This window comes from Pelodiscus sinensis, chromosome 1, assembly GCF_049634645.1.
Source record: "Pelodiscus sinensis isolate JC-2024 chromosome 1, ASM4963464v1, whole genome shotgun sequence".
NCBI classification, from domain to species: Eukaryota; Metazoa; Chordata; order Testudines; family Trionychidae; genus Pelodiscus; species Pelodiscus sinensis.
The window spans coordinates 76,674,728-76,699,435 of NC_134711.1; the positions used below are offsets into that span (position 1 = coordinate 76,674,728).

General features: G+C 41.1%; 1 protein-coding gene across 5 annotated transcripts in view; it reads right to left on the reverse strand.

The window, feature by feature from the left end:
• CEP290 (centrosomal protein 290) overlaps positions 1–24,708 on the reverse strand; it is a 129,968-nt gene that overhangs the window by 58,698 nt on the left and 46,562 nt on the right. For all 5 annotated transcript variants that reach the window (XM_006114000.4, XM_025180148.2, XM_075932772.1 and 2 more), the window contains 13 exons: positions 21,896–21,998; positions 20,148–20,378; positions 18,256–18,429; positions 15,145–15,256; positions 12,699–12,904; positions 11,293–11,444; positions 8,169–8,280; positions 7,266–7,721; positions 6,306–6,470; positions 5,244–5,351; positions 5,021–5,155; positions 4,096–4,362; positions 19–126 (listed from right to left, as the gene is read on the reverse strand). In XM_006114000.4, coding sequence (XP_006114062.2) covers positions 19–126; positions 4,096–4,362; positions 5,021–5,155; positions 5,244–5,351; positions 6,306–6,470; positions 7,266–7,721; positions 8,169–8,280; positions 11,293–11,444; positions 12,699–12,904; positions 15,145–15,256; positions 18,256–18,429; positions 20,148–20,378; positions 21,896–21,998 — 2,329 coding nt within the window. The remainder of the gene's footprint in view (positions 1–18; positions 127–4,095; positions 4,363–5,020; positions 5,156–5,243; positions 5,352–6,305; positions 6,471–7,265; positions 7,722–8,168; positions 8,281–11,292; positions 11,445–12,698; positions 12,905–15,144; positions 15,257–18,255; positions 18,430–20,147; positions 20,379–21,895; positions 21,999–24,708) is intronic.

The window sequence follows — 24,708 nt, forward strand, 5'->3', positions numbered from 1 at the left end:
CAAATAAAAAAAACCTACCAAAGCAGTTTGTTTGAATTTATTAAGTGAACTATCAGCATGCAAATCTAACTTCTGATGTAGAACCCGGAGGTCTTCTTCGTGTTTCTTTGCAATTTCCTCTTGCTCCTATTAGCACAAAATGAAAATGTTTATATGCATGTTACATCCATTAACTTTTCACACTAATTACTTGACTCTTTGGAATAGGATTTCCTCAATTCATATTCTATCAATGGCAAACAAATATAAGCACTAAGGAGTTAAAGTAATTTCATTATTATGAAACATTTTTCTAGGCGAGAAAAGAAAGACATCAAGCGCCAAAAATTACATGAATGCAATGTTAAATTAGGCCTCTCAATATATTCAAATTTATTAGTAAGTAAACATATTACATTTTTCAGAAAATGTGCAAATACCCAGAAAGACATAATTTTCCCTTTCTTAATTCTTAAATTGAAAGACAAAGCTTGGAGACTGAGACTGTAATGTTCTGTATTTTCATTTATTTTGTGATCACAGGAAGAGCACCAGAGGACACTCCTTGTTCAGTCAGGAAGGGTATGTCTACATTACAAAGTTAATTCGAACTAACAGACGTTAGTTCGAATTAACTTTGATAGGCGCTACACAGGCAAACCGCTAGTTCGAACTTAATTCGAACTAGGTAAACCTCATTCTACGAGGACTAACGCCTAGTTCGAATTAAGTAGTTCGAATGAAGGGCTGTGTAGCCACTTCATTCGAACTAGTGGGAGGCTAGCCCTCCCCAGCTTTCCCTGGTGGCCACTCTGGGCACCACCAGGGAAACTCGTCTGCCCCCCTCCCGGCCCTGGAGCCCTTAAAGGGCCTGCCAGCACCCAGCCAGCAGACCCTGCACCTGTCACGGCACGAACCAGCCACCCGCTGCCACCCAGCCCTCCACCTCTTCCCGGGACCAGGCTGGTGGCTCCTGGGATCTTGCCCGGGACCGCAAAAGGCGGGCACCCGCCTGGGATAGTGCAGACATCGTGGACCTCGGGCAGGAGAGCTGCCAGCTGCCAGCCTGGCCACCCAGGAGCAGGTGTGCATAAAAATCAGGGTGGTCCAGTGACACCCCCGACCCTGAGCCCTGAGCTTAGAATGGCCGTATTGGGTCAGACCAAAGGTCCATCTAGCCCAGTAGCCTGTCTGCCGCCAGCGGCCAACACTAGGGACCCTGGAGGGGATGGACAGAAACAATGACCAAGCCATTTGTCTCGTGCCATCCATCTCCAGCCTTCCACAAACAGAGGCCAGGGACACCATTTCTACCCTCTGCCTAATACCACTCCATGGACCCAACCTCCATGAATTTATCCCACTTCTCTTTAAACTCTGTTCTAGTTGTAGCCTTCACAGCCTCCTGCAGCAAGGAGTTCCACAGGTTGACTCTTTGCTTTGTGAAGAACAACTTTCTGTTATTAGTTTGAAGCCTGCTACCCATTCATTTCATTTGGTGCCCTCTAGTCCTTCTATTATGGGAACTAATGAAGAACTTTTCTTTAAGCACCCTCTCCACCCCACTCATGCTTTTATAGACCTCTATCCTATCCCCCCTCAGTCTCCTCTTTTCTAAGCTGAAAAGTCCCAGTCTCTTTAGCCTCTCTTCATATGGGACCTGTTCCAAACCCCTGATCATTTTAGTTGCCCTCCCCTCTCCCACCCTCTCTCTTCCCCTCTCCCACCTCCTTTTCCCAGTCTCCCCGAGTTTTGTTCAATAAAGAGAGTTTCTATTTTTGAACACACGTGTCCTTTATTTTGTACATCAGGAAGGGGGGGGCTAGGGAGAGGTAAGTGGAAGGGGGTGAGGGAGGAATGGGGTACGAGCCCCCAATGGGGAGGACTGGGGTGGCTCTGCGGGCTCCTCGGGGTGGAAGCTCTCCTGCAGCCTCCCGATTGACCCCCTCTCTGGATGGCAGCCTGCGGCAAGTGCAGCCGGGCTGATGGCCGAGTGCTGTGATGTGCCAAGTGTGGACACTCAGGGCACTCCAAGCCAGGACTGCTTTGCAAGCGGGGAACCCCTGAGAACTGTCTGTCCGGGGTGGGGGTCGGGTCCCTTTAAGAACAGCCCTCGGCTAGCCTGAGACAGCAGCTCCACGCTCTAAGTCCTAATCTGATGCCCTGCCGGCACTGCTCCAGCCATCCTTAACCTCAGTTCAGGGTCCACTCAATGTGGATGTGCTAGTTCGAATTAGCAAAATGCTAATTCGAATTAGTTTTTAGGTCTAGATGCACTAATTCGAATTAGCTTAGTTCGAATTAACTAATTCGAATTAAATTAGTTCGAATTAGTGCCGTAGTGTAGACATACCCGAAGACAGAGGAGTATTTAACAAACTGACATTGTCATATAGGAGTCACTGAGGGCTTGTCTATATTGCCACTGTACTGCACTGTAACTTTCTCACTCAGGGTGAGACCCCTCCCCCTCACCAAGAAGTGCAAACATGATCAAAGCTTCTCTGCCCTCTGTTTATACTGTTTCCAATGCTATTATACTCCCCATAGAATCAGTACTCCTGACTTTCCTCTGTACCATCTCCTTTGATAATATCATTCTCTTTACCGTTTCTGGTTGTTTCCATTCTCTGTTTATGCACCTAATTTCCTTATCACTTTTACTCTTGTCAGATCAGACAAGCAGACCATCAAACTGGCATCTTGTGGGGGAGCTGCATTACCCTGCCTTGGCAATACCTGGTGATGTCTGCCTTGTCCAAAGTGTGGATTTCTGGCCTGTCTCAAGTCTGGTGTAACAAAAGACGCAGGCAAGGCCCGAGAGTCAGGAATTGTTTTGCATAACAATGCAGATTAAGCCTGGTATGCGAGACCACGTCAAGAACACAGAACAAGCACCTGGTACTAGTATTTTTGTTCTGATAAGCAAAAAGTAGAGATTCAGCCATGAAACTGTTAATTGCGCATATAGCAGCAACATTCTGAGTAGCAGGATGTATCCCAAATAGGGCCCTGGGAATTTTACATATCCTGCACAATACATAATCAATTGGTAAATATTATTAGAATGACCAAATCTTTCTTTGCTAAATTGGGTTTAGTAAGAACTAGGAGGGAATGGGCAGGATTGACCCACACGTACTGCTCCAGTTAATTAGAAGATGCAGCTATGAAACTGTTAACTGCACACATAGCAGCAACATCCTGAGTAGCAGGATGTACCCCAAATAGGACATTGGGCATTTTAGGTATTCTGCACAATACGTAATCAATTGGTCAAAGGTGGTGTTCCTATGGGTCGGAAAAGATGGAAACAAGACCTCCTCCCCAGCACTGTAGGTAGCATACGGGTGAAGTGTATGTGAATTAGACTTTATTATAGGATATAGTAGATCTTTTAGTAACTGCTTTTGCATTGCTTTGCGCTGTATTATTTGCTTTAGAATTTATAGTATTAAAGATTTAAATTGTATAGTAATTGATCTTAAGGCTTGTAACTGTATTAACTGCTTAAAGCTTGCAATAAATAAGAAAGTGGTTAAGTAGCTCTGAAGCGTACTGGTTTTCCTTTGATCTAAAATAAGTCGAACCACACGACACATCTTTAATAAGGTTTAGATTCATCTTAAATTTTTTTTTTAAAGTTCTTATATAGCTAATGAATAAAATGTTTTCATGACTACAGTCACAAGTGAGAATCCTGTAATGAGACTCGGGCAAGAGTCTACTATTGCCAAGGTTGCTGCATGATCTGGGCCACAATGAAATACAACAGCAGAGAATTCTGAATTTTTCCAAGGAAAAGTACACCAACAAACAACCAAAATGTAGAATTATATTCTTTGTTAATTTCATAAATCTATCACTAGAGATTTTGCTCCCTGATCCTGGCATATTGAAGCAATTCTAAATGAGAACAGTCAGAAAACGTTTACATATAATACATTTTCAAATACAAGAGGTTAACAAAATCTAACCTTTGTGCAGTGAGAAAGTAACTGCTCCTACTGAAGTCAATGGGAATTTTGCCAAGCCTTCACTGAAAGCAGGACTGAACACAAAATTAACTCAAGCTCGTAAAATAATAATAAAAGGTAACATGAAAAGCATATATACCTCTCTAGCTTTTGCAAGGAGATGCTGATACTTCTTCAACACTTCCTCCTTTTGATTTAGTCTTGCCTGCATATTTGTAATGGTTTGCTGGGCAACTTTCAGGGCATGATGGTATTCTGAATCATTTTCTTTTCTACCTAGCTCAGCTATTATCCTCTCTCTTTCTTCTGTTGCAGGTAATCGAAGCCTTAGTTCATTTATAACTCTGTCTCTTGATAAAACATTTTGTTCTGCTTTCCACAGTGCAGTTTCTTTCTCTTTTAGTTTCTACAACAAAGAAAAATATTACTAATCTTATAGAAACATTATGCTAAAAAAAGTAAAGAAATATTTCTTAACAACAAAATGTGCCAGTATATGTCCAAATCAAATGACAAATAAAAATTTATTTTGTATTTGGTTTTCCCTACTTGTGATTACTAGGCACACTACAAACCAAACAATTCTCCATTTTAATTTGTATCTCACTGTGCGGAATTTATACAGCACAATGTATTTACATACCAAATATTTTTTTAAAGGATTACTTTTTTATTTAGTGTTTAAGAAGAAATTTATGCAACTAATTTTTACTTTGATAATATTTCTTAAGAAAGCAGTGATGCCATTTGTTAAGTTTAACATAACAATCATTCAATCAATGCTACAGAATGTTAATTAAACCTAATTAGTACTAATAAAACTAATTGTATACAATATCAGCACCGTAATTATATAAACTGTTTCTAATTTTCTTCCTATTTGACCTTTTTCATACCTAAAGAGCCACAGAAATGAGCTTTTTACAGTCTTGAGATATTGATCTGTTCTGTGGTGCTTTATGTATGCCTCATATCACACATTAGAAAATAAATTCAGGTGAACATATTTATTCTTGTTCTATACATAGGTTTTTAATAGTTTAGGTGCATAGTCATCTAATTACCTCTTCTAATGATTTGCAGGTTACCCGAGTTTCTAGGATTGTTCGAATGTGCTCTCTGATTTTCCTCAAAGCTAGCTCAAGCTGCTGTGGAAGGGGCAAACTAGGATCTGGAACTGATCCTGTAGCCTCTTCAAACTGCACAGAAAGGACAAATATGAACATTATTTCTCTGACAACAATAATTAATACACTTATTAATTTATTTATACGTCATTGTAGGTACCTTTCGAGCAGTATTTAGTATTTCATTTTGCTGACGGTCATATATGTCTAGTTGACGTTCTAACTCTACTTCTCTCTGATCCCAAGCCATCTGCCGCTCTTCATAAAACTATTAAAAAAAGTTTGATTAAAGAGATCTACATTGAAATTGTGAGCCACTTGATATAAATGAAAACTTTACTATTCACTTCAACATTGCAGATTTTGCCCCTCCTTTGGAATTTCTTTCAAATTCTCTAATGTGCCTCTGACAGTAAAACATCTTTAACTATAATAGCATATACACTAGACATTTAAGTATCATACATCTAGTGCATGTAAGTTATGAGTTTTTTAAATATAACAAAAGAATTATTAAACAGAAAATATTGTTATTTTAACACCACTAGCCAATTAGTCCGTCATAAGATGGGATTTTCAGGTCTCTCCTCCACATCGGTCTTCTCTCCTGAGCCTCCGGTCTCTCATTCCGTCTCTCTCTCTCTTCCTCTCTCCTCCTTCTACTGCCTCCCAACTCTCTCTCTCTCTCTCAGCTCTCCTCTGCCTCCTGCCTCTTTCTCTGTCTCTCTCTTTCACTTCTCCTTCCTCTCCTGTCTCTCACTTGGGGGACTGCAGAGCCCAAATGGCAGTTTGGGCTCCACACTCCCCGTGCTCCATGGGGGGCGCGTAGCCCAAATGGTCGCTTGCACCGCTTGTTCCCACATGGCGGCCTTGCTAAGCAGTGCAGAAGTCAGCCGATCGCCATGGTGGGAGGTGAAGGGGAGCGGGGCAGTGAAGTTCATGGCCATGGGGTGGAGCCTGGAGCCGTTGTCATGCCGCATGTCACCGCCCCTTCCACATTCCCCTCCCACCGTGGCGCTCGGCTGACTTCTGCGCCGCTCAGCCGGGCCGCCGCAGGGGAGCAAGCGGCCATTTGGTCCGCACACTCCCCATGCAGCACGGGCCGCCCAGAGGGAACAGCCAGCATTTCAGCAACAGCGCCACCCAGAGGGAACAGCCAGCATTTCGGTGCTACAGACTCTCAGTCACTGGGCTACTATATATAAAATGCAGAAGTTTATACCTTGCTCTGCTGTACAATTTCTTCTTCCAGACTGCTGATTGTACGCTCATATTCAGAAATGATATTATTCAAATATTTCATCTCTTCTTTTTGTTTGACTAACTCTCGACTCAGTTTAAGTTCCTGGAGACGAAGTTCTTCCATTTTCATATGCCATTCAATTACCTGGTAAATAGTAACAGTTCATACACTTAATTATCAGTATCATCTTAATAGATGAAAAAAGCATTTAGGAAATTTGTACATCTTTTTCTAAGTGAAACTAAGTTTGCAATACAACCCACAAAAGTTGTATATAACAAACTATACCATTCAATAATTTATTATATACAAATAGTAGCAATATCTGTCACCTACATAAGTTTAAAAATTCTCAGAAAGTTAGCAAACTGACTAAAAACTAAAAGACCAATTTACCCCTCATTGTAATATAAATGTCTTTAAATAGAGAATGCAATATTACTTAATGATTGGGACAGAAAGTGAGAATGTCTCATCCAGTTGGAAAACAATTATCTCAAATAGGCAAAATGTAATTACCCAAATTAGAATTTGTCCAGGATGCCTGAATTGACATCCCTACTCCTATGCTTCCACCCCCCAAGTGACATTTTTAATGGTCAAAAGTAGTTGGGACTTGTGCCATGAACTGACAGCACAGTGATTTCTATTTCATACTGTATTGAATCTCTAATACCCGTTCCTACAACATTTAAATTTTCTTGAGAGGCCTCAAATCTAAAGAAAAACCAAGGCTGATCCTACTTAGACCTTATATATCTACTAATAAAGCTGGCCATTATCCTACTTTTTAAAAACAAAACAAAAGGTTGTTACAATAGTGCATATTCGGAAATCATGAAGACATATATTAAAGCAAATATTTAGAGTATACAATAGATTAAAGTTTTAACTAAACATACATATAATTAATTATTTACAAAAATCTACATATCAAACCTTTTGGGCTCCTCTTGTATCTTTCAATGTGCTTATTAATTCTTCTAAGCCTTTTACTTTTAATTCCATCTCCATTGCTTTGTTCTCTATGTTTCGACGCTCTTCCTGGGCATGCTGAACTTCTTCCATGATTTTTAGTTTGTCGTTCTGTAACTGAATCATGGTTTTAGAGAATTTCTCCTGTTGTGCCAAGGGTAGAGCACCACTAAACTGTCGCCTCAAAGATTGCACAGTCTGGCGTAGATGTTTGGCTCTATTTCTCCCTTCTAGTCGGGCGTAATATAATCTCTGCTCTTTGTCATCAAGTTTCTGTTCTAGGCGTAGATTATAAATGTCCATCTTTTGCAGTTTCGTTGTAAGTGCTTCTAGCTTGCTCACAGCAGTGGTCTCGCTAATCTGAAGAGCTACAATATGCTGATGTAATTTTGCAATAAGAGCTTTTTCATCTGACTGCGCCTAAACCACAAAATATAGAACAAAAATTGAACACATTTACATGAACTGTAAGTGATTATCACATTATAGTGCTCATTTTACTCCCAATAAAGTTCATGGAAAAACTCTTTTGGACGTTAATAGCCTCACATCAATTCATATTTTGTCCAGTATCACTTGAATGAATGAATGAATGAAAGAAAGAAAGAAAGAAAGAAAGAAAGAAAGAAAGAAAGAAAGAAAGAAAGAAAGAAAGAAAGAAAGAAAGAAAGAAAGAAAGAAAGAAAGAAAGAAAGAAAGAAAGAAAGAAAGAAATCTTTTTTCTAATGAAGACGTAAAAGATTTCACTAATATAGCATGGAAGCACTTTCATAACCTAAAATAAGAATATTCTATCCTTAACCCTTTCTTCCAAAACAAATGAGTTAACTATCAAGTCTTAATAAAGAAGAGCAGTATTGACCTGACCTGATAGTCTAACACTTGCATTCGAAGGGATGCCACTTCCTTTTCTCTTGATTGCTGCCGTGCCTCCAGAGCTGCAACTTGCATTTTGGCAATATCAGAAACCTCCCTTAACCTAGTACAGGAAAACAAGAATACTATACCAAGTTAAAATATAAATTAATCCTTCAAGCTACAATGACATCCAAGTACGTTGTCATGGCATAAGAGGGAAGGTCCTTTCATGGATTGATAAATGGTTAAAAGACAGAAAACAAAGGGTAGGAATAAATAATAAGTTTTCCGAGTGGAGAGAGGTAACTAGTGAGGCCTGTCCTGGAACCAATCCTATTCAATGTACTTATAAATGATAAACGGTGAGGTGGCAAAATGTGCAGATGATATCAAATTGCTCAAGATAGTTAAGACCAAAGCAGATTGTGAAGAGCTTCAAAAAGGTCGCACCAAACTAAGTGACTGGGCAACAAAATGGCAAATGAAATATAATGCTGAAAAATGTAAAGTAATGCATATTGGAAAAAATAATCCCAACTATACATACAATATCCTGGGGACTAATTTAGCTACAACTACTCAAGAGAGAGACAGTTCTTGAAGTCACTGTGGATAGTTCTCTGAAAACATCCACTCAGTGTGTAGCAGCAGTCAAAAAAGGAAACAATGTTAAGAATCATTAAAAAAGGGATAGAGAATAAGACAGAGAATTTCTTATTGCCGCTATATAAAACCATGGTACGCCCACATCTTGAATAGTGCGTATAGATGTGGTTGCCTCATCTGAAAACAAGACATATTGGCATTGGAAAAGGGCTACAAAAATGATTAGGGGTTTGGAATGGTTCCCATATGAAGAGAGATTAAAAAGACTTGGATTTTTTATCTTAGGGTATGACTATATTTGCACCCTCTTTCGAGAGAGGGATGCAAATGAAGACATTCAAAATTGCAAATGAAGCTAGGATTTAAATATCCCATGCTTCATTTGCATAATCGCGTTATGGCACTATTTCGAAATAGCACTACTTCAAAATAACAAACACTGTTAAGACACAGTTATTTCAAGAGCACACACTTCTCTCGAAATAACCCTTATTCCTCATAAAATGAGGTTTAACAGTTATTTCGGAAGAAGGTTATTCTCCCAAAATAACCGCATCTACACCGCGTTTGTTATTTCAAAATAGCGCTATTTCGAAATAGTGCCATAACGTGATTATGCAAATGAAGCACAGGATATGTAAATCCCAGCTTCATTTGCAATTTCAAATGTCTTCATTTGCATCCCTCTCTCGAAAGAGGGTGCAAGTGTAGACATACCCTTAGAAAAGAGGTGACTGAAGGGGGATATGATAGAGGTCTATAAAATCATGACTGGTGTGGAAAAAGTGAATAAGGAAATGTTATTTACTGGTTCCCATAATGTAAGAACTAGGGGGTCATCAAATGAAATTAATAAGAAGCAGGTTTAAAACAAACAAAAGGAAGTTATTCTTCACTCAGCGCACAGTCAACCTGTGAAACTTCTTGCTAGACGATGTGGTGAAGGCTAGGACTTTAACAGGGTTCAAAAAAGAGATAGATAGATTCATGGAGGTTAGGTCCATCAATGGCTATTAGCCAGGATGGGTGGGAATGGTGTCCCTAGCCTCTCTTTGTCTGGAAATGGATGACAAGAGAGGGATCACGTGAAGGTTACCTGTTGTGTTCCCTCCCTCTGGGGCATCTATCATTGGCCACTGTCAGCAGACAGGATACTGGGCTAGATGGACCTTGGTCTGACCCAGTAGGGCCGTTCTTATGTTCCTTTACCTGTTAAACTGCACTACTTAAAAGGTCCTGAAGACAGATGTTTAAAAGCCTTTCTCCCCCATATTAGAACATTCAAAGTGAACATTTCCAGATCTTTTCCCCTTCTTTCCCCACAAATAAAGGACAGTAATTTGGATACTGTCCCATTAATAAAGCTCCAACTGATCTCTTCTCATGCCTATTTAGGAAACAAGACTGAGGTTTATGGATCTGATTCTTCTGTTTCACTACTGATGTCAATAATAAACATCTCAAATAACTTCAAGAGTTCAAGCTCCTGATTAAAAAAGTATTTACTAAAAAATGTACAGTTGCTCTATACAGAAAAAAAAAACAACAACTGAAGAGAGGAGCACTGGAAGGGGTGTAGACTATTTACCCTGTGAGTTCATTGTCCACAGTCACAATTATATCTCTAGGTCATAAAGGTTAGTATTTCAATTCATATGCATACTGCTAATCTTAGGACATCAGAAAGATGCATTATTAATATCTTGTGGCATCTTTATAATCTCTGCAATTATATGGCATTGCAGATTGCTTTTAACTTTTGGGAGATTTTGATGTACTAAAGTCTTGATTAACTGTATCTTTCAAAACAAAAATAGTATGTTCCTTTTACCATAAAAACAATAGCCTTATATTACTTTAAAAACTTATTTAGGAACAATTCACCTTATGAGTAGATTATATTTTTTCATGTCATTTTCTACTGAAAACATTCTTATGCAAAAAAGCTGCAGTATTTGTTATATCAGGTAACTTTCAGAAGGGCATATATGGCAGAAGATTAACTCAGAGATCTTGTTTCTGGGCACATATAAAACCACTGAGATAATGATACTTAAAATACTTTACATAAGCAAGTTTCTTTCAAAATACTTTTTTTTAAAGAAAATATCTATGAAGAATTGGCTTCAATGGCTTTTCCAAAAAATAATATTTTTGTCTTCCTGTAGTATTTTTACCAGGTTATACTTAATGAGAATGCAACAAAAGGAACAAAATATTGTTTAAACTCAAATACAAAATGCTATATCATCTAATTAAAGCCCCAATGCAGGAAAGCATTTAAGCCCATGTTTACATTCATACCTATACAAGACAGCTCTTAAGCATCTGCTTAAGACCTATCAGCATCACTGTTCTTATTAACCAAGTCCTTTCTGTAATTCTTCATCTAAAATTCCAGATTTAGAATATACATAAAGACAGATAAAAACTGTTTCCGTTAATATAAGCAACATGTATCTATATTACAAATTACAAAATACTTCCAAATATACTGTAATACTAAATTTGATACTTCTGCACTTACTTTGATACCTCAATCTTCAGTTCCATTTCACTCTTCTCTAGCTCCATGATTTTTTGTCTATCTGCATCACTTATTGCTTTACTCACACTGTTTGCCAGTTCATCTCTTAATGTCTGTTCCACCTTTTGTGCCTCAAGGTTGATTTTAGTAAGCTTAAAAAACAAAATTTATTTGCTAAATTCGTTAGGAATAGGCATACAATATATTTGTAATTAGCACAAAATGTTGTGAAGTTGTATTTTGAGATACTGTTTTCCCTCAATTTTTCCTTTAGTTTTCTTTTGTTTCACTCTTTAAAACCAATTTCCTGTTTCCAACATTGCACTCATGTCAGAGAATCTATACAAGCATCCTTACAAATAAGTGTTCTAAATGAAAACCATTTTTTTCAGTTTCTTGAAACAGTGAAAGTAAGAAACTAATATAAAATGGGGGTAGGAAAAGGGAACAATACTTGTATTGTAAACTCTTCAAGATAGTGACTCTCTTTGTTATATGTTTGCACAATGCCTAGAACTTTGGGGCTGTTACTACAAATAATAAATAAGAATAACAATTCACCGAGTGGTGTATTTATATTAAAAATTATTAGTCATCATTTTTACAGTAATGTGACCAGTCATTTTCAATGCTCAATTTGAGACACCTTAATAGGTCCATATTTTAGAAGAGTTAATTAGTGTTCAACGTTTTTTGAAAATCAGGCCCCTTGAAAAAAAATCTCCAATTCGGCACCAAAAATTGAAGTACCCATGGTTACTAGTCACTTCTGGAAGTCAAGAATCTTTGGGCCAAAACAGATTTTGCCAGGACCTGAGATGGCACAGCAAAAAGCTCTGCAGATAGGGTTGCCAGGTGTCCAGTTTTCACCCAGACAGTCCATTATTTCTGGCCCCTGTAAAATGTCCAGTATTTTCTGTTTTTTTCTTTTATTCTCCGTTTTTGTTTTTTTGGGGGGGTTTTTTTTGCCCAACCAAATTTTTTTTGTGTCATATTCAGGATTTTTGGTGAAAGCATCTGGCAAGCCTACCAGCAGATAATATTCCAAGCATAAGACACAATACAGAAAAGGACATAGAAAGTTTCACAGAAAATCAAGATGACATCATTTTGGAGGTAAGAAAGAGAGGAGGAGGATGCAAAAGTCAACAAAGTCAGAAACATTACCATATACCAGCATTATATATACCAGCATTAATCTTACCGTGAATAACTAAATTCTGAAATAAATTATTGAATAAATCTATACGTCAATAAAAATCTATTTATAACCAGCTACATTTTGATACGTAAACCTATCTATTAAAAAAAGGCACCAATGGTATCTAATACAACAATATATCCAAAAGCTAAAAGTGCATTTCTAGAATATATTTGACAAATTACAGAATTAAATCTCTATATACCTCAGCAAACTTTGTTTCCAATTCAAAGTTACGTTCTTCCACTTGCTTTAAAGTGTTCCTTAAATGTTCATACATTCGTTGTGAGTGTTCAGCTCTCTGTCTTTCATTTAGTTCCTTCATTTCCAGCACAGTGATTTTTTTGGAAATAGAAACAATTTCACTGTTGGTTATTGCTTTTGTGGCTTTGTCCATGGCACTATCACCCCCTACATTGAATAATATTTTAACAAGATTTTAAATTGGAAAAACAAAAACAACTTCTTAAAGTAACACTTTTGATTTATCTCTGTAAGGAACCAGAACACACAAATAATTTCTGGAACTAGAATTTCATTGGGTAAACCTTAGTTCTTGTGTTATTTGAAGGTGTAAATGTCACTGCCTTACTCAATTTCTCCATATCTTTCATTATTTTATAGCCCTCTATCAAATCTCCTTCAATCATCTCTTTTCAAAGCTGACCAATCCCAGGCATTTTAATCTCTCCTCTTATGAAGCTGTTCCATTCCTAAATCATTTTGCTGCACTTCTCTATATCTTTTTCAATTCTCATATATCTTTTTTGAGACAGGGTGACCAGAACTGCATGCAGCATTCAAGGTGTGGGTGTACAACGGTTCAATCACCACTGAGATATGTTGTTTGTTACTACCCAATTTTTAAATTCTCCACTATTTTCAGCATGTTTATACCTTATGAATTACACCAATGTAACCTCTCATTTTTAGTGTCTCAGCTAGCAAAAAACTAGCAGATAATGAATAAAAAACTAAGTAACCAAACAAGAGTAGAAGAGATGACTACATAAAAGAGAAAAAATGGGGAAGTATGTTGGAGCTACACAATGTTGCAGTTATTGAGAACATAGAAGTACTATGTTGAGGTTTGTAAATCTAGGCAGAAGGAAACCCACAAACCACTTGCCCGGTTACTTGACCAATGCTGCAATAAAAAACCAGGACCTTTGATACAGATTCAACTGAGGTTACTTAAAAAATCGGAGTCCTTAATCCAGGGGTGGGGAATCTAAGGTCCAGGGACATGATGAAGCCCCCGGCTTGCCTGGATCCGGCCCTCGAGACTCAGGGCTTGTCCATCTGCATTGGGGAGCCTGCACGGGCACTCCAAACCTGACACTGGCCCATGTGGGGCTGGAGCACACAAAAACTACTAGCCTGGGCCCCCCTAGGCTCTGGTGTGCAAGAAGAATGTGAGGAGTGTCTTTCTCCTTCTAAGTGAGGGGCCAGGTCAGTGAGGTTTTTCTTTTTTGGCTTCTCACTTGTGTGCAGCCCCCGACTAATTTTTCTGTGGATTGGTGGCCCCCCAACCAAAAAAGGTTCCCCTTGGCTTAATCCCAACCCTTAGCTCACTTGAAAGGAGTGACTGAAAGCTGTTAATACCACTGGAGGGCAGCAATTCCCTTGTGAATGAACCACAAGATTCTCTAGCCTGTGTATAGACTGGCAAGTTTTTCCGCAAAAGCAACTGCTTTTGCGGAAAAACTTGCCAGCTGTCTACACTGGCCACTTGAATTTCCACAAGAACACTGACAATCTCATGTAAGAAATCAGTGCTTCTTGCGGAAATACTATGCTGCTCCCGTTCGGGCAAAAGTCCTTTTGCGCAAAAGCTTTTGCGCAAAAGGACCAGTGCAGACAGCTCAAATTTGTTTTGCGCAAAAAAGCCCCGATTGTGAAAATGGCAATCGGAGCTTTTTTGCGCAAAAGCGCGTCTAGATCAGCCACGGATGCTTTTGCGCAAAAGCGCTTTTGCAGAAAAGCGTCCATGCCAATCTAGACGCTCTTTTCCGCAAAATCATGCCAGTCAAGATGTAGCCCAGCTGTTAAGGGATAGATCTGCCCTGGGAGGGTACCACCAAAAGGTAAAAGAAGTCAGAACTGGCCGTCAGCAATCAAGACAATGAAAAAGCATTGTTAAAAATGTTTCCTGGATTTCAAGCTTTAACTAAATATTAGTATAGCTAACCTAACTAATAATAAACATCTATTCTATTTGATAAATACCAACCAACAGGTTCTCAATAAGACTAAAATAATCTTAAATTTGAGTAAGGTTTTTGCATGACTTTTTTTTAAATCTCTGAATGAAGAGGAGATGAAGAAAATGCATTATATAAAATTTCTTTAAAGCATTTTGTTTTTAATACAGCCAGTCCCCGAGTTCCGAACAGTTGACTTACGACCGTTCAGTTACAACCAAAACTGTCGTAAATAGCAGACCCCGAGTTATGAACGCAATCCGCGCTTACAAACAGCGCGGTCGCATGTAACTCTATGGGGTCCGACTTACGAACAAACTGAGTTTCGACCAATTGCTTGGTCCGTAACCGGTTCGTATGTTGGAGAGAGGCTGTATTTATAAAAATTAGTTTTCCAAAGGAAATATTGTATGTTCTTTATTGATATGAAACAGTATTTATACTTGCCCAATTTAGTTGTTTGGTCCCAAGCTTGTTCCACAGTGTGAAGTTTTTCTTTTGTGATCTCAAGTTCCTTATTTAATGCATTTATCTGTTCCTTTAAGGATGCATTTTCACTCTGCATGTCAGAGAAGTAACAATGTAATAGAGCAACAAAACAGTAACATGGCTGATGATTAAAATATTATGGTTTGGCATAACCTACTAACTCATAATACAACTAAGTGGTATCCACTTCCTATACAATAATCAAAATGTTTGGCATTGTCCTGAATATATCATACACTTCAGTTACCATGAATTTTTATCAACAGTGTTGAATTCCCTCTCACAAATCAAATGATGGCTGACTAATTCTTAAAGCTACACAACAAACAAAAGATTTATGTTGCTTTAAATGTTCATGATTTTTTTTTTAAAGAGGAAAGGCTGTTGAAAAGTACTCTATTTTAATTGGTTTAGTTTCACACATTTTATTCATGCTTCTTAGTTTTTGACCTTTTAAATTATTGGGATAAGCAAAATAAGTCAACTTTTCTTTTAGTGAAAAAAAATACCCACAACAGCTTAGGAAACACTCATTCTGTAGTTACCAACTATACATCAAACAACCCAAAAACAATGTCTGGAATAACTGTCTATGTAGCACCTGTGTGCTAAATTGTCACCACTCTCACAAAAGCCTGTGGACAAGGTTATTATAAAGGAGTTTTATGTCATGAGGTTGTACCTCCAAAATCTGGCACTCTCTAGTCCAGAGAGTTGGATGGTCCTGGACCAGAGAGCCCAGGAACCTAAGGGCAGCAGGCCAGCTGGGTGGAGCATTATGGTCAGCAGCCCGGCTGGGGGCAGCACAGGACCGGGGCCAAAGCCCCACAGCAGCTTCCTTCAGCTGTGTGGTGAAATGGCTAGAGCCCTTCAGCTTCCCCCAGCTACATAGGACTGGGGCTGCATAGGGCCAGGACCAGAGCCTCAGGCCTGTGACTGGTCTCAGCTTTGTGGGACCGGAGCCTCAACCCCACGGCTGCTTCTGGCTATGCAGGACTGGAGCCTTGCAACAGGAGCTGGTGCCTGTGCTGGCCAAAGAGCCAGCAGTAGCTGGACTAGAAGCCCAGCCAAGTTCTGGAGGGAGCATGAGGCAGGGTTGCCTGCTGGGGTAGCTTGCCAGCAGTGGATGATGAGCTGAGAGGCTGGTGTCAGGAGACCTCCCCTGGTCCAGAAAATTCAAGGAGGTCCAACTTGTAGTCCCACTGTTGGGATTCAATGAAGTGGGAAAGCATGGGTTTTGAAGGCTGCAGACACTTCTCAGCACCACAAAGAGAGAAGAGAGCCCACCACTTCCGTTTAAAAAAAAGTCAGCAGTAATAGCTGCATTTCACTGGTCCCTATAGAATACTGTGACCATGTTTTCTAAATAAAAAAGCTGTTCATTTTTGCAATGACATTTTTACAAATTTATATTTCTGAATGGTTTCTTCACAAAAGTACATTTTAAAAATATATGTGCTGGTATCACTACTCTCAGTTTCTGAGTCAAACAAGTGTTGTTCTTGCTCCATGGAGCAGGATTGATTCCAATAACTCAGTTTCTGAACTTATCATGGCACACAAGGTAAGTGTCATTAACATTTTTTTATTTGGGAAAAAGCACAGCATTGATTGCCTGTACACATTCCTCTTTCTCATGTTCCCAAATACTACTGGTCACACTAACCTCTCTTACCATTGGATTGTTACTGGTAAACACAGAGGTAGTTCTATTTGTTTAAAAGCATACTGTCATACAAAACAATTAGTTACTAAAAACCCAAATATTTTGAGGGGTAAAATGAAAAAGCAGGACATTTCAGGTGTTTCTCAAAAAAAACGTGTTAGACACAGAGAGCTTCATGTGAAAAACAGGAACTATACCAGTTTAAATCGGGATATATGGCAGGGGTGGGCAAGAAAGCCTCTGTGAGCTGGATCCAGTCTACCAAGCGACCTGGAGATGGTGGGAGTACGTGAAGTCTCCTCCTCCCTCCAGGGGCGCACAGAACCTAGAATGAACTGCCAGCTCTTCAAATCAGCTGGCAGTTCACTCTAAATGCTGTGTGCCCCTTGCAAGGTGGGGACAGAGGGCAAAAGATTTTGTGCATTCCCCTGCTCCCAGGCCCTGACTGGCCTGAAGGTGAGGGGACCACATGAAGACCCTTCCTGCCACCAGGGCCATGCAGTGCCTAAAGGGAACCACCAGCTGTTCAGAACAGCTGGCAGTTCTCTATAGGCGCCAGGAGGCGAGGAACAAAGACTTCACCCGCAGGCCAATCAGGGTCTGTGGGCAGGGGAGCCCAGAAGTATCCTGGCCCTGCCCAAGGTCCCGCCCCTTCCAGGGTGGCCCCAGCCCACTTTAAAAATTTGTGAAGTGGCCCCCCTTCTAAAATTATTGCCCACCCCGATATATGGTCTCTTTATCCTCTTTGCTAACAACACTGACAATGGTTGACATTTTGCTCAATAACAATTACAGAAAGGAAAGCTTTACAATTTGAGGTTCTATTATCTCTTGCCTAGACTTTGCTCCAAGTTCCTTAAATAACTCAGTCACCGTCTCTCTCAGGTCTTTCTAAAACTGCTTATCACATCAGTATTTAGAATATGACAGCTCTTATCCTTCACACCCTCTAATCCTCTATGAATCTCCTACTGTGAGGAGATCCAGCAATGGAACTTCCATAGAAATGAGGTAACAGGAGAGGATGTAGTGTTACAACAGCTACAGTGACCCCCTTTTTTTTACAAATGGTCTACACTGGCATCTTACATCAACATAGTTATGTCCATCGGGGTGTGAAAAATTCTCACCTCTGAGTGAATAGATATGCTGACCTAAGCTCTAGTGTAGACAGTGTTAGTTAGGTTGAAGGAAGACGTCTACCGACCCAGCTACCACCTTCTAATGAGGTGAATTTACTACAGCAACAGAAAAATCCCTCCCAATACTGTAATGAGCATCAGCACTGCAGCGGTGCAGCCACAAACATAACCCAAGGGGGACAATCTGTACATGTATATTATTCTTCACAATAACAAAACGTGATTATTTGCATAAAGGTCTAGAGTATCAAGTAACATTACCTCCATGTGCTCCAAGTTTGTTGTTCTCTGGACAAGCAAGTTATCTTTTTGTAGTATATCCCTGTATTTAGCAGTTAATTCATTATACTGCTTATTAGCCAGTTCTAGCTCAGACAGAGGTACACTGTCATCTAAAACTTTTTGCAGAGCTGCGATCTTAAAGCTTGCCATTTCCTATGAAAATAATCATATTATATTAATTTACTGTATACCTGAAGCTTGTTAAATTGCTACCATTCTCCTAAAATACAATTAAAGCAATGCTTGTTTTTTTTCCAAATATACCCAATACGAATATCAAAACAGTATATTTTTTCCAAATATACCCAATACAAATATCAAAATTGTCTGTAAGGACAATTATTTCAGTACTACTTTTAGAACTTGGCCTGTTCCCATCCGTTTTTTAACTTTATTTAAGAGATAAATTTCAAAATAGTTCAGTAACTTAATTTATTGTAAGAGACCAGAAAAACTGTCTCACAGGGAACACAGCATTTTGAGACAAAAGAAATACGGGATTTTAACACTATCAGTTATGCCATTGCAAATCTAAGCAGTTTTCCTATGATGCTGAACACTGTGCCTACCAAAACAGAGGTTATGTTGTATTTGGCCTTTTGAAAATCCCAGCCTTGATTCTTAATTGTAAATATCACCTGTGTGTATAATAGGGATATAAGCAACTAGTCAACTACCTGATAAGCATAGGCTTATCGGGTAGTCAAGTCACTACTCGATTAGTCACTTCCCCCTCAACTTGCTGACTCTGTATCGGAGGCAGCAGGGTGGGGGAGCAGGAGCCAGCAGTATGGGGAGCCAGCTTAAAATCTGGTTCCCCACAGCAGCATCTCCGTGGGGGTGAGGCAAAGGTGCAGCAGGGGAAACAGTGCAAGCAGGGACTGAAGTATTCCCTGCTCGTGGTAGGTCCCAACTTCTGCACCTCTGCCGTTTAAATGTAGTAAGAGACCCAGAGGGTCTACATTTAAAAGGCAGTGGTGCAGCGGAGAACCCAGGAAGAGCAAGGCCTCGAGCAGTCCCCACTCATGCCCAGTCCCCACTACTGCACCTCTGCCTTGAGTCCCTGCCCACCCCAAGTTTCCCGCTACACCTCTGCCTTTTATATGTAGTAAGAGACGTGTGGGGATAGCAAGTACCCCCCACTTATTGACTAATTGAGTAGTCAAGGGAAAGTTCATCAACTACTCGATTAGCTGATTAATCAAAATTTAATATCCTTAGTGTATAATATACCAATACCTAGTTCTACATTTACTTTTCTCATATCCACCAGATTGTGTATTGATAGTTAAGTTGCATTTGTCACTTCCAGTTTATCATTTCTGGTACTTACAAGCATATCTTATAAAGATGTATAATTAAAATCCTTCTAATTTTAAAAGGTTTAATGGTGAGAATCACTTCTTACAGATTATGAAGTTTTAATTGTACTTAAAATAAAAATAGTGGGCTGAAACCAGAATCTCTGTGCCTGAACAGTGACACAGGCTGACACAGAATGGGAAATACAATGCTGGATATCGTAAACCTTTAATACCAGTTTGAATCCTGAGAAAAACTGTATTACATATTTTAGGTATAGAGATGAACATGCTTTTTACATGTTAAAACATCTAAACAGCAAAATTCTTCTGACTGGTCAATCAGTATTATGGCAAGATGTAATCTGATACTGTGCTTCTGTTCTTCCAAAATCATAGCCATGTCTTTTTACCAGTCAACCTAGCAGTAGACTTCAAAATGCCAATTTTAAAACTTAAATAAATAAATGGAAGTCACAAATGTTTCCAACTCTGTGTTCACCTTTCAGAATGTCATATAGTGCAAAATAAATGAAATAAAGCACAAAATGTATATTATACGAGCTATACCTTGAAACGCTGCAAGTGTCCAATCTTTTCTCCAACTGCAGTCTCCACTGAAGTTACTTCAGTCTTTTGCTTCTCATTTTCTTTTCTAAGATGCCGTTCCATTTCAAGTAAAGTTGTATATTGCCTTGTCAGTGACCGTTCATTCACTCGCAAGACTGTCATTTTTCTACTGCTTTCTGCAAGTAATTTTTTGGTTTCATCAGTACCCATCTGAAGGGCATCCAGTAAATTCTGTAAAATCAATAAAATATTATTACTTTTGTATTTTTATAGCTTATGGAAATAAATGCCACTAAATAAATTAATCAGAGCTCAGGCTCTATGCAGACAAACTTTCCTTATTGAAATATTTTTTTCTATAGGCTGAACTTCTCTTGAATCCTTGACTCTCTGGTCATCAAATTAAGTCAGGAACCCCGTGGGTGCACCAGAATTGGAAAAATCAATGGGAAAAATTGGCCTGGAAGGACCACGGATGTTGCCGGACCAGAAAGCTGGGCTAGTGGCTAGGCCAGGGGCCAATGGCTAGGGTTGGAACTCAGAGGCTGGAAACAGAGTCCTGATGCTGAGGTTGGAGCTCAGTGGCTGGGAGCAGGGCCTGGAGTGGAGAGGCCAGCAGCAGAGAGGCCAGCAGCAGAGAGGCTGTTATTGACCTCTGGTCTGGCAAACTCCCCGGTTTGAGACCAGTCAGGTCTCAAGCCTCCCAGAGCAAGAAGGCCCAACTTGTACATAATTCTATTAGCTTTCCACTAAATCTACTTCCAAATACAGTTTATCAGAGAATGACATCCCCTTCCCAATAAGTACTTGTACTGGACGTGTGCCATAAATTACTGAGTAAGTTGCTATACCTTGTCTGAAACGCCTTACCCTGATGTACCCATGACCTGCTGTGGAAAAATTATTTAAAAAAAAAAAACCCATAAAAGCAACCCCCTTCAACAATCTCATCTCAGTTAACTCCTTCCCAGTCCTGGAAGCAAAAAGGCTATTAGCATAATGTCCACAGCTGATTGTGTAAAAAAGTGGTCCTATTATATATAGTCTGAGGGATGCTGCTAGCTTGTTGTTGCTAAGAGAGAGGGGAACCTCTGAAATTGCCTATTGCCTGGGATATAACCATCCCCTCCCTCAACTACCTGGAGACACAGTGTCCCAGATCTGATCCAGCCACTTCCTGTTCTTCCCACATCAGCCCAAGTAAATTCCTATCCCACCCCCAGCCCAGCCACAGAGGGAGCCCTTAAAGAAAGCAAACAATCCATTTTTTTTCAATGAGCCAAAGATCCACTGCATTCAGTTGGAGTGAGCACATTTTCCAACAAGAAAAAGAGGAGGTTATTTACCTGTAACTTTGAGATCTGGTCCCTATCTGTATACTAGGGATGTTAAAATTAGATTAATCAACTAATTGAATAGTTGATGGAATTTCCATCGACTATTCAATTAGTTGATAAAGGTGCTTCCGCTTAGAAATGTAGCAAGAGCCTTCCTGGCTGTTGCTACATTTCGAAGGCGGAAGTGCCATGTGGCTGACCCCAGCACTTCTGCTTTGAAATGTATAAGAGCCCCAGAGGGGTCTCTTGTACATTTCAAGGGTGGAACACCACTGTTGTGCCCGTGCCCTTGCCCCTCCCATGGAACTGGAGCTAACCGACTTTTAAGCCAACTCCCCCCAGCACTCCCTCGTCTTCCCCCCTCCTCACATTTTCAAGCACGGCTAGAGATTTTTTTTGAAAACTACTTACATTGTATTCCTTTATTTTTATAGCATCCTGTTCTTTTTGATCTTCCAGTTTCTTCTTTTCTTCTAACATTTTTTCAGATTCTGTTTGCCAACTTTCTTTTTCGCTATAAATATATATGTATATTCATTTAAATAAAAATAGTTCATTGTTTTCACTAAAAATATGAAATACTGTAAAGATTTTTCAAAACAGTTCATACATCATGTTACCATTATAGATTTATCAACTGAAATATGCTATTTAAACATTAACAAATTTTTCAGTTTTTTAAAATGTATTCAGAAAACTCAAAATGAAGTACACTATTAGAAGTTGGAACTGCAAATTTTTATATTCTGTGGTAAGGAAAGGATACTTGTCTAAGTTGAAGAACATGTTATGAAGACAAATATTCTATCAAACCTGAATACCTGAAGTACAAGATACTTCTTGCAAAAAGCCCAGATCTCCATCTTGTGAAAAAGAAGAGTTAAAAAGAAGAAGAGGATACCAGACTTTTGACAGACTGCTACCCTGTTATGTAATGGAATCCTGGTGCATTTTCCTTCTGAAGTCTATGGGTATGTCTACACTACAGTGTTATTTCGAAATATCTTATTTAGAAACAGTTAATTCGAAATAACGCGTCTATACACAAAATGCATTTCAAAATAGTGTTTTGCTATTTCGAAATAGCACGTCCACACTGAGTGGACTTTGAATCGCATTTAAGGTTGGCCGGAATCAGTTCCAGCAGTGCACCAGGTCAGGACTTATTGTGTGGGGCTGCTGCCTGAGGATATCTGAGGTCTGTGCTTAAAGGGACCCTCCCGGACAGCCAGTTCTCAGGTATCCCTGAGCTTGCTTGTCTACCTCGATGAGGGACAGCAAAGCATTTTGTCTCTGCATGGTCTGGTTGCCCTCACTCGGGACATCACAGCACTCTGCAACATGGAGCCAGAGCTGCCCCTGGGTTCTGCAGGCAGTAACAGTCTTCATGTGTGCTCCATTAGGGGCTTGTGCCTCATTCCTCCCTCACGTCCTTCCACTTACCCCTCCCTACCCCTCCTTCCTGATGTCAAATAAAATACACGTATTTTCAAAAATATAAACTCTGTTTATTTAACAAAACTGGGGGGGTATGAAATTCTGGGGACACTGGGAAAAGAGGGTGGGAGAGGGGAGGGGGAAAACTGGGAGGAGGGAGCTGGAAGGGGGAAGCAAGGGGAAGGAGGGGGAGGGGAAGTTCAGGGGTGCCGCTAGGCCGACTCTCTCCCAGGACGGCGTCCCCGGGGGGATGGGGAGGAGGGTATGGAGGTTGAGAAGGGAGAGACAGTAGGGCGAGAAGGAGTGGGAGGAGGAGGAGGCGCTGAAGCGGCACGAGGATGCATGCTCTGCACCAGGGTGTTTAGGTCGTTGCATATGGCATGACCCTGGGAAAGCAGCTCCCGCCAGAAGTCCCTTTCGTCCTGCACCCACTGCTCCAGGGTGCAGTGCAGGGCTCACAGGGCCCCCAGGTGCTGCTCGTGGTAGCCCTGCTGTGTTCGAGTGGTCCTCCAGAGGAGTCCTCGGGTGTAGGAGGCGGTCCCAGGCGGGGTGGTGCGCCCGGCACGCGCAGCTGGTGCGGCTGTGGAGAAAGAAGAGAAGTGGTCAGTTTTCCCTGGGGACACAGTGGGTGAAGCCCAGACCACCTTTGTGAGGTGAGAATGACCGTGCCCTGCACCGTCAGAGCCACTGTGCTTGCATAGAGGCCATGGTCGGATTGTCCGGCTATCGCCGGGAGTGAGAGCTGCCCCGAGACCGCACCCAGGCCCCTGTGCTGTGTATAGTGCAGCCGAGGTGAGGGGAGAGATATTAGAGGGGCCTTGTGAAGGGAGGGTGTCCTGCTGTGTCCCGCCCCAGGATCAGGAGCATGTCAGGTCTCTTCACACATGCGTGTGGCTATAAGGCCATGGCCCGTGTGGCAGGCAGCTGGAGCCACCTGCCCAGGGGTGGCACTGCACGTGCTCACACATGCACAGGTTGCTGCGTGATGCATGGTAAGCAAGGGCCACGTGCACGGTCCCTGGTCACCCCTCCCCCCCCCGGGGGAAGGGGACAGTGACAGCACTTACATGGTGTGGCCTTCCTGGACGACCCTGCTGACTCCTCTCCTGGGACTGCTTGGGGGTGCTGCTGGCGTGGCGGCTTCTCCTCCACACCCTGGTCAGGGCCCTTTGGTCCCAGCTCGCTGCCCCCCGGGGTGGCACGGACCGCACCGCCCCCCAGGATGCGGTCCAGGGCGGCGAAGTAGCAGCAGGTCTCTGCCTCTGCTGCAGAGCTCCCGAGTGGCCCTGGCGTACGTCTGCCGCAGCTCTTTTATGTTGAGGCGCACCTGCTCCTGGGTGCACCTGTGACCTTTCTTGCCCATGGTGGCAGCTATGCAGCCGTAGACGGCCACGTTCCTCCATCTAGTGCGGATATCATGGACATTAGGGGCCTGCCCGCAAACCTCAATGAGGTTCGTGATCTCCGCCGTAGTCCAGGAGGGCGCCCACTGTCTACGGCCCCTGGCTGGCTCCTGGGTGCTGGGGGACTGGGAGAGGGACAGCTCACTGCCACTGGCTGCCTGGCTCATTGTGTGGCCACTGGTGAGGGGCAGTGACTGCTGGCAGGTCTGGCTCTGGCACATGTAGTGCTGCCAGAGTCTACCCTTTCAGGGCTCCGGGCCTGGGGAGAGGAGAAGGGTTTTCCTGGTTTGGCCCAGAGTGGCCACCAGGTGAAACAGGGAAGGGCTGGAGGCCCCCTATTTCGGATTAAGCATCTACACAGCGCTTATTCCGAATTAGCTAATT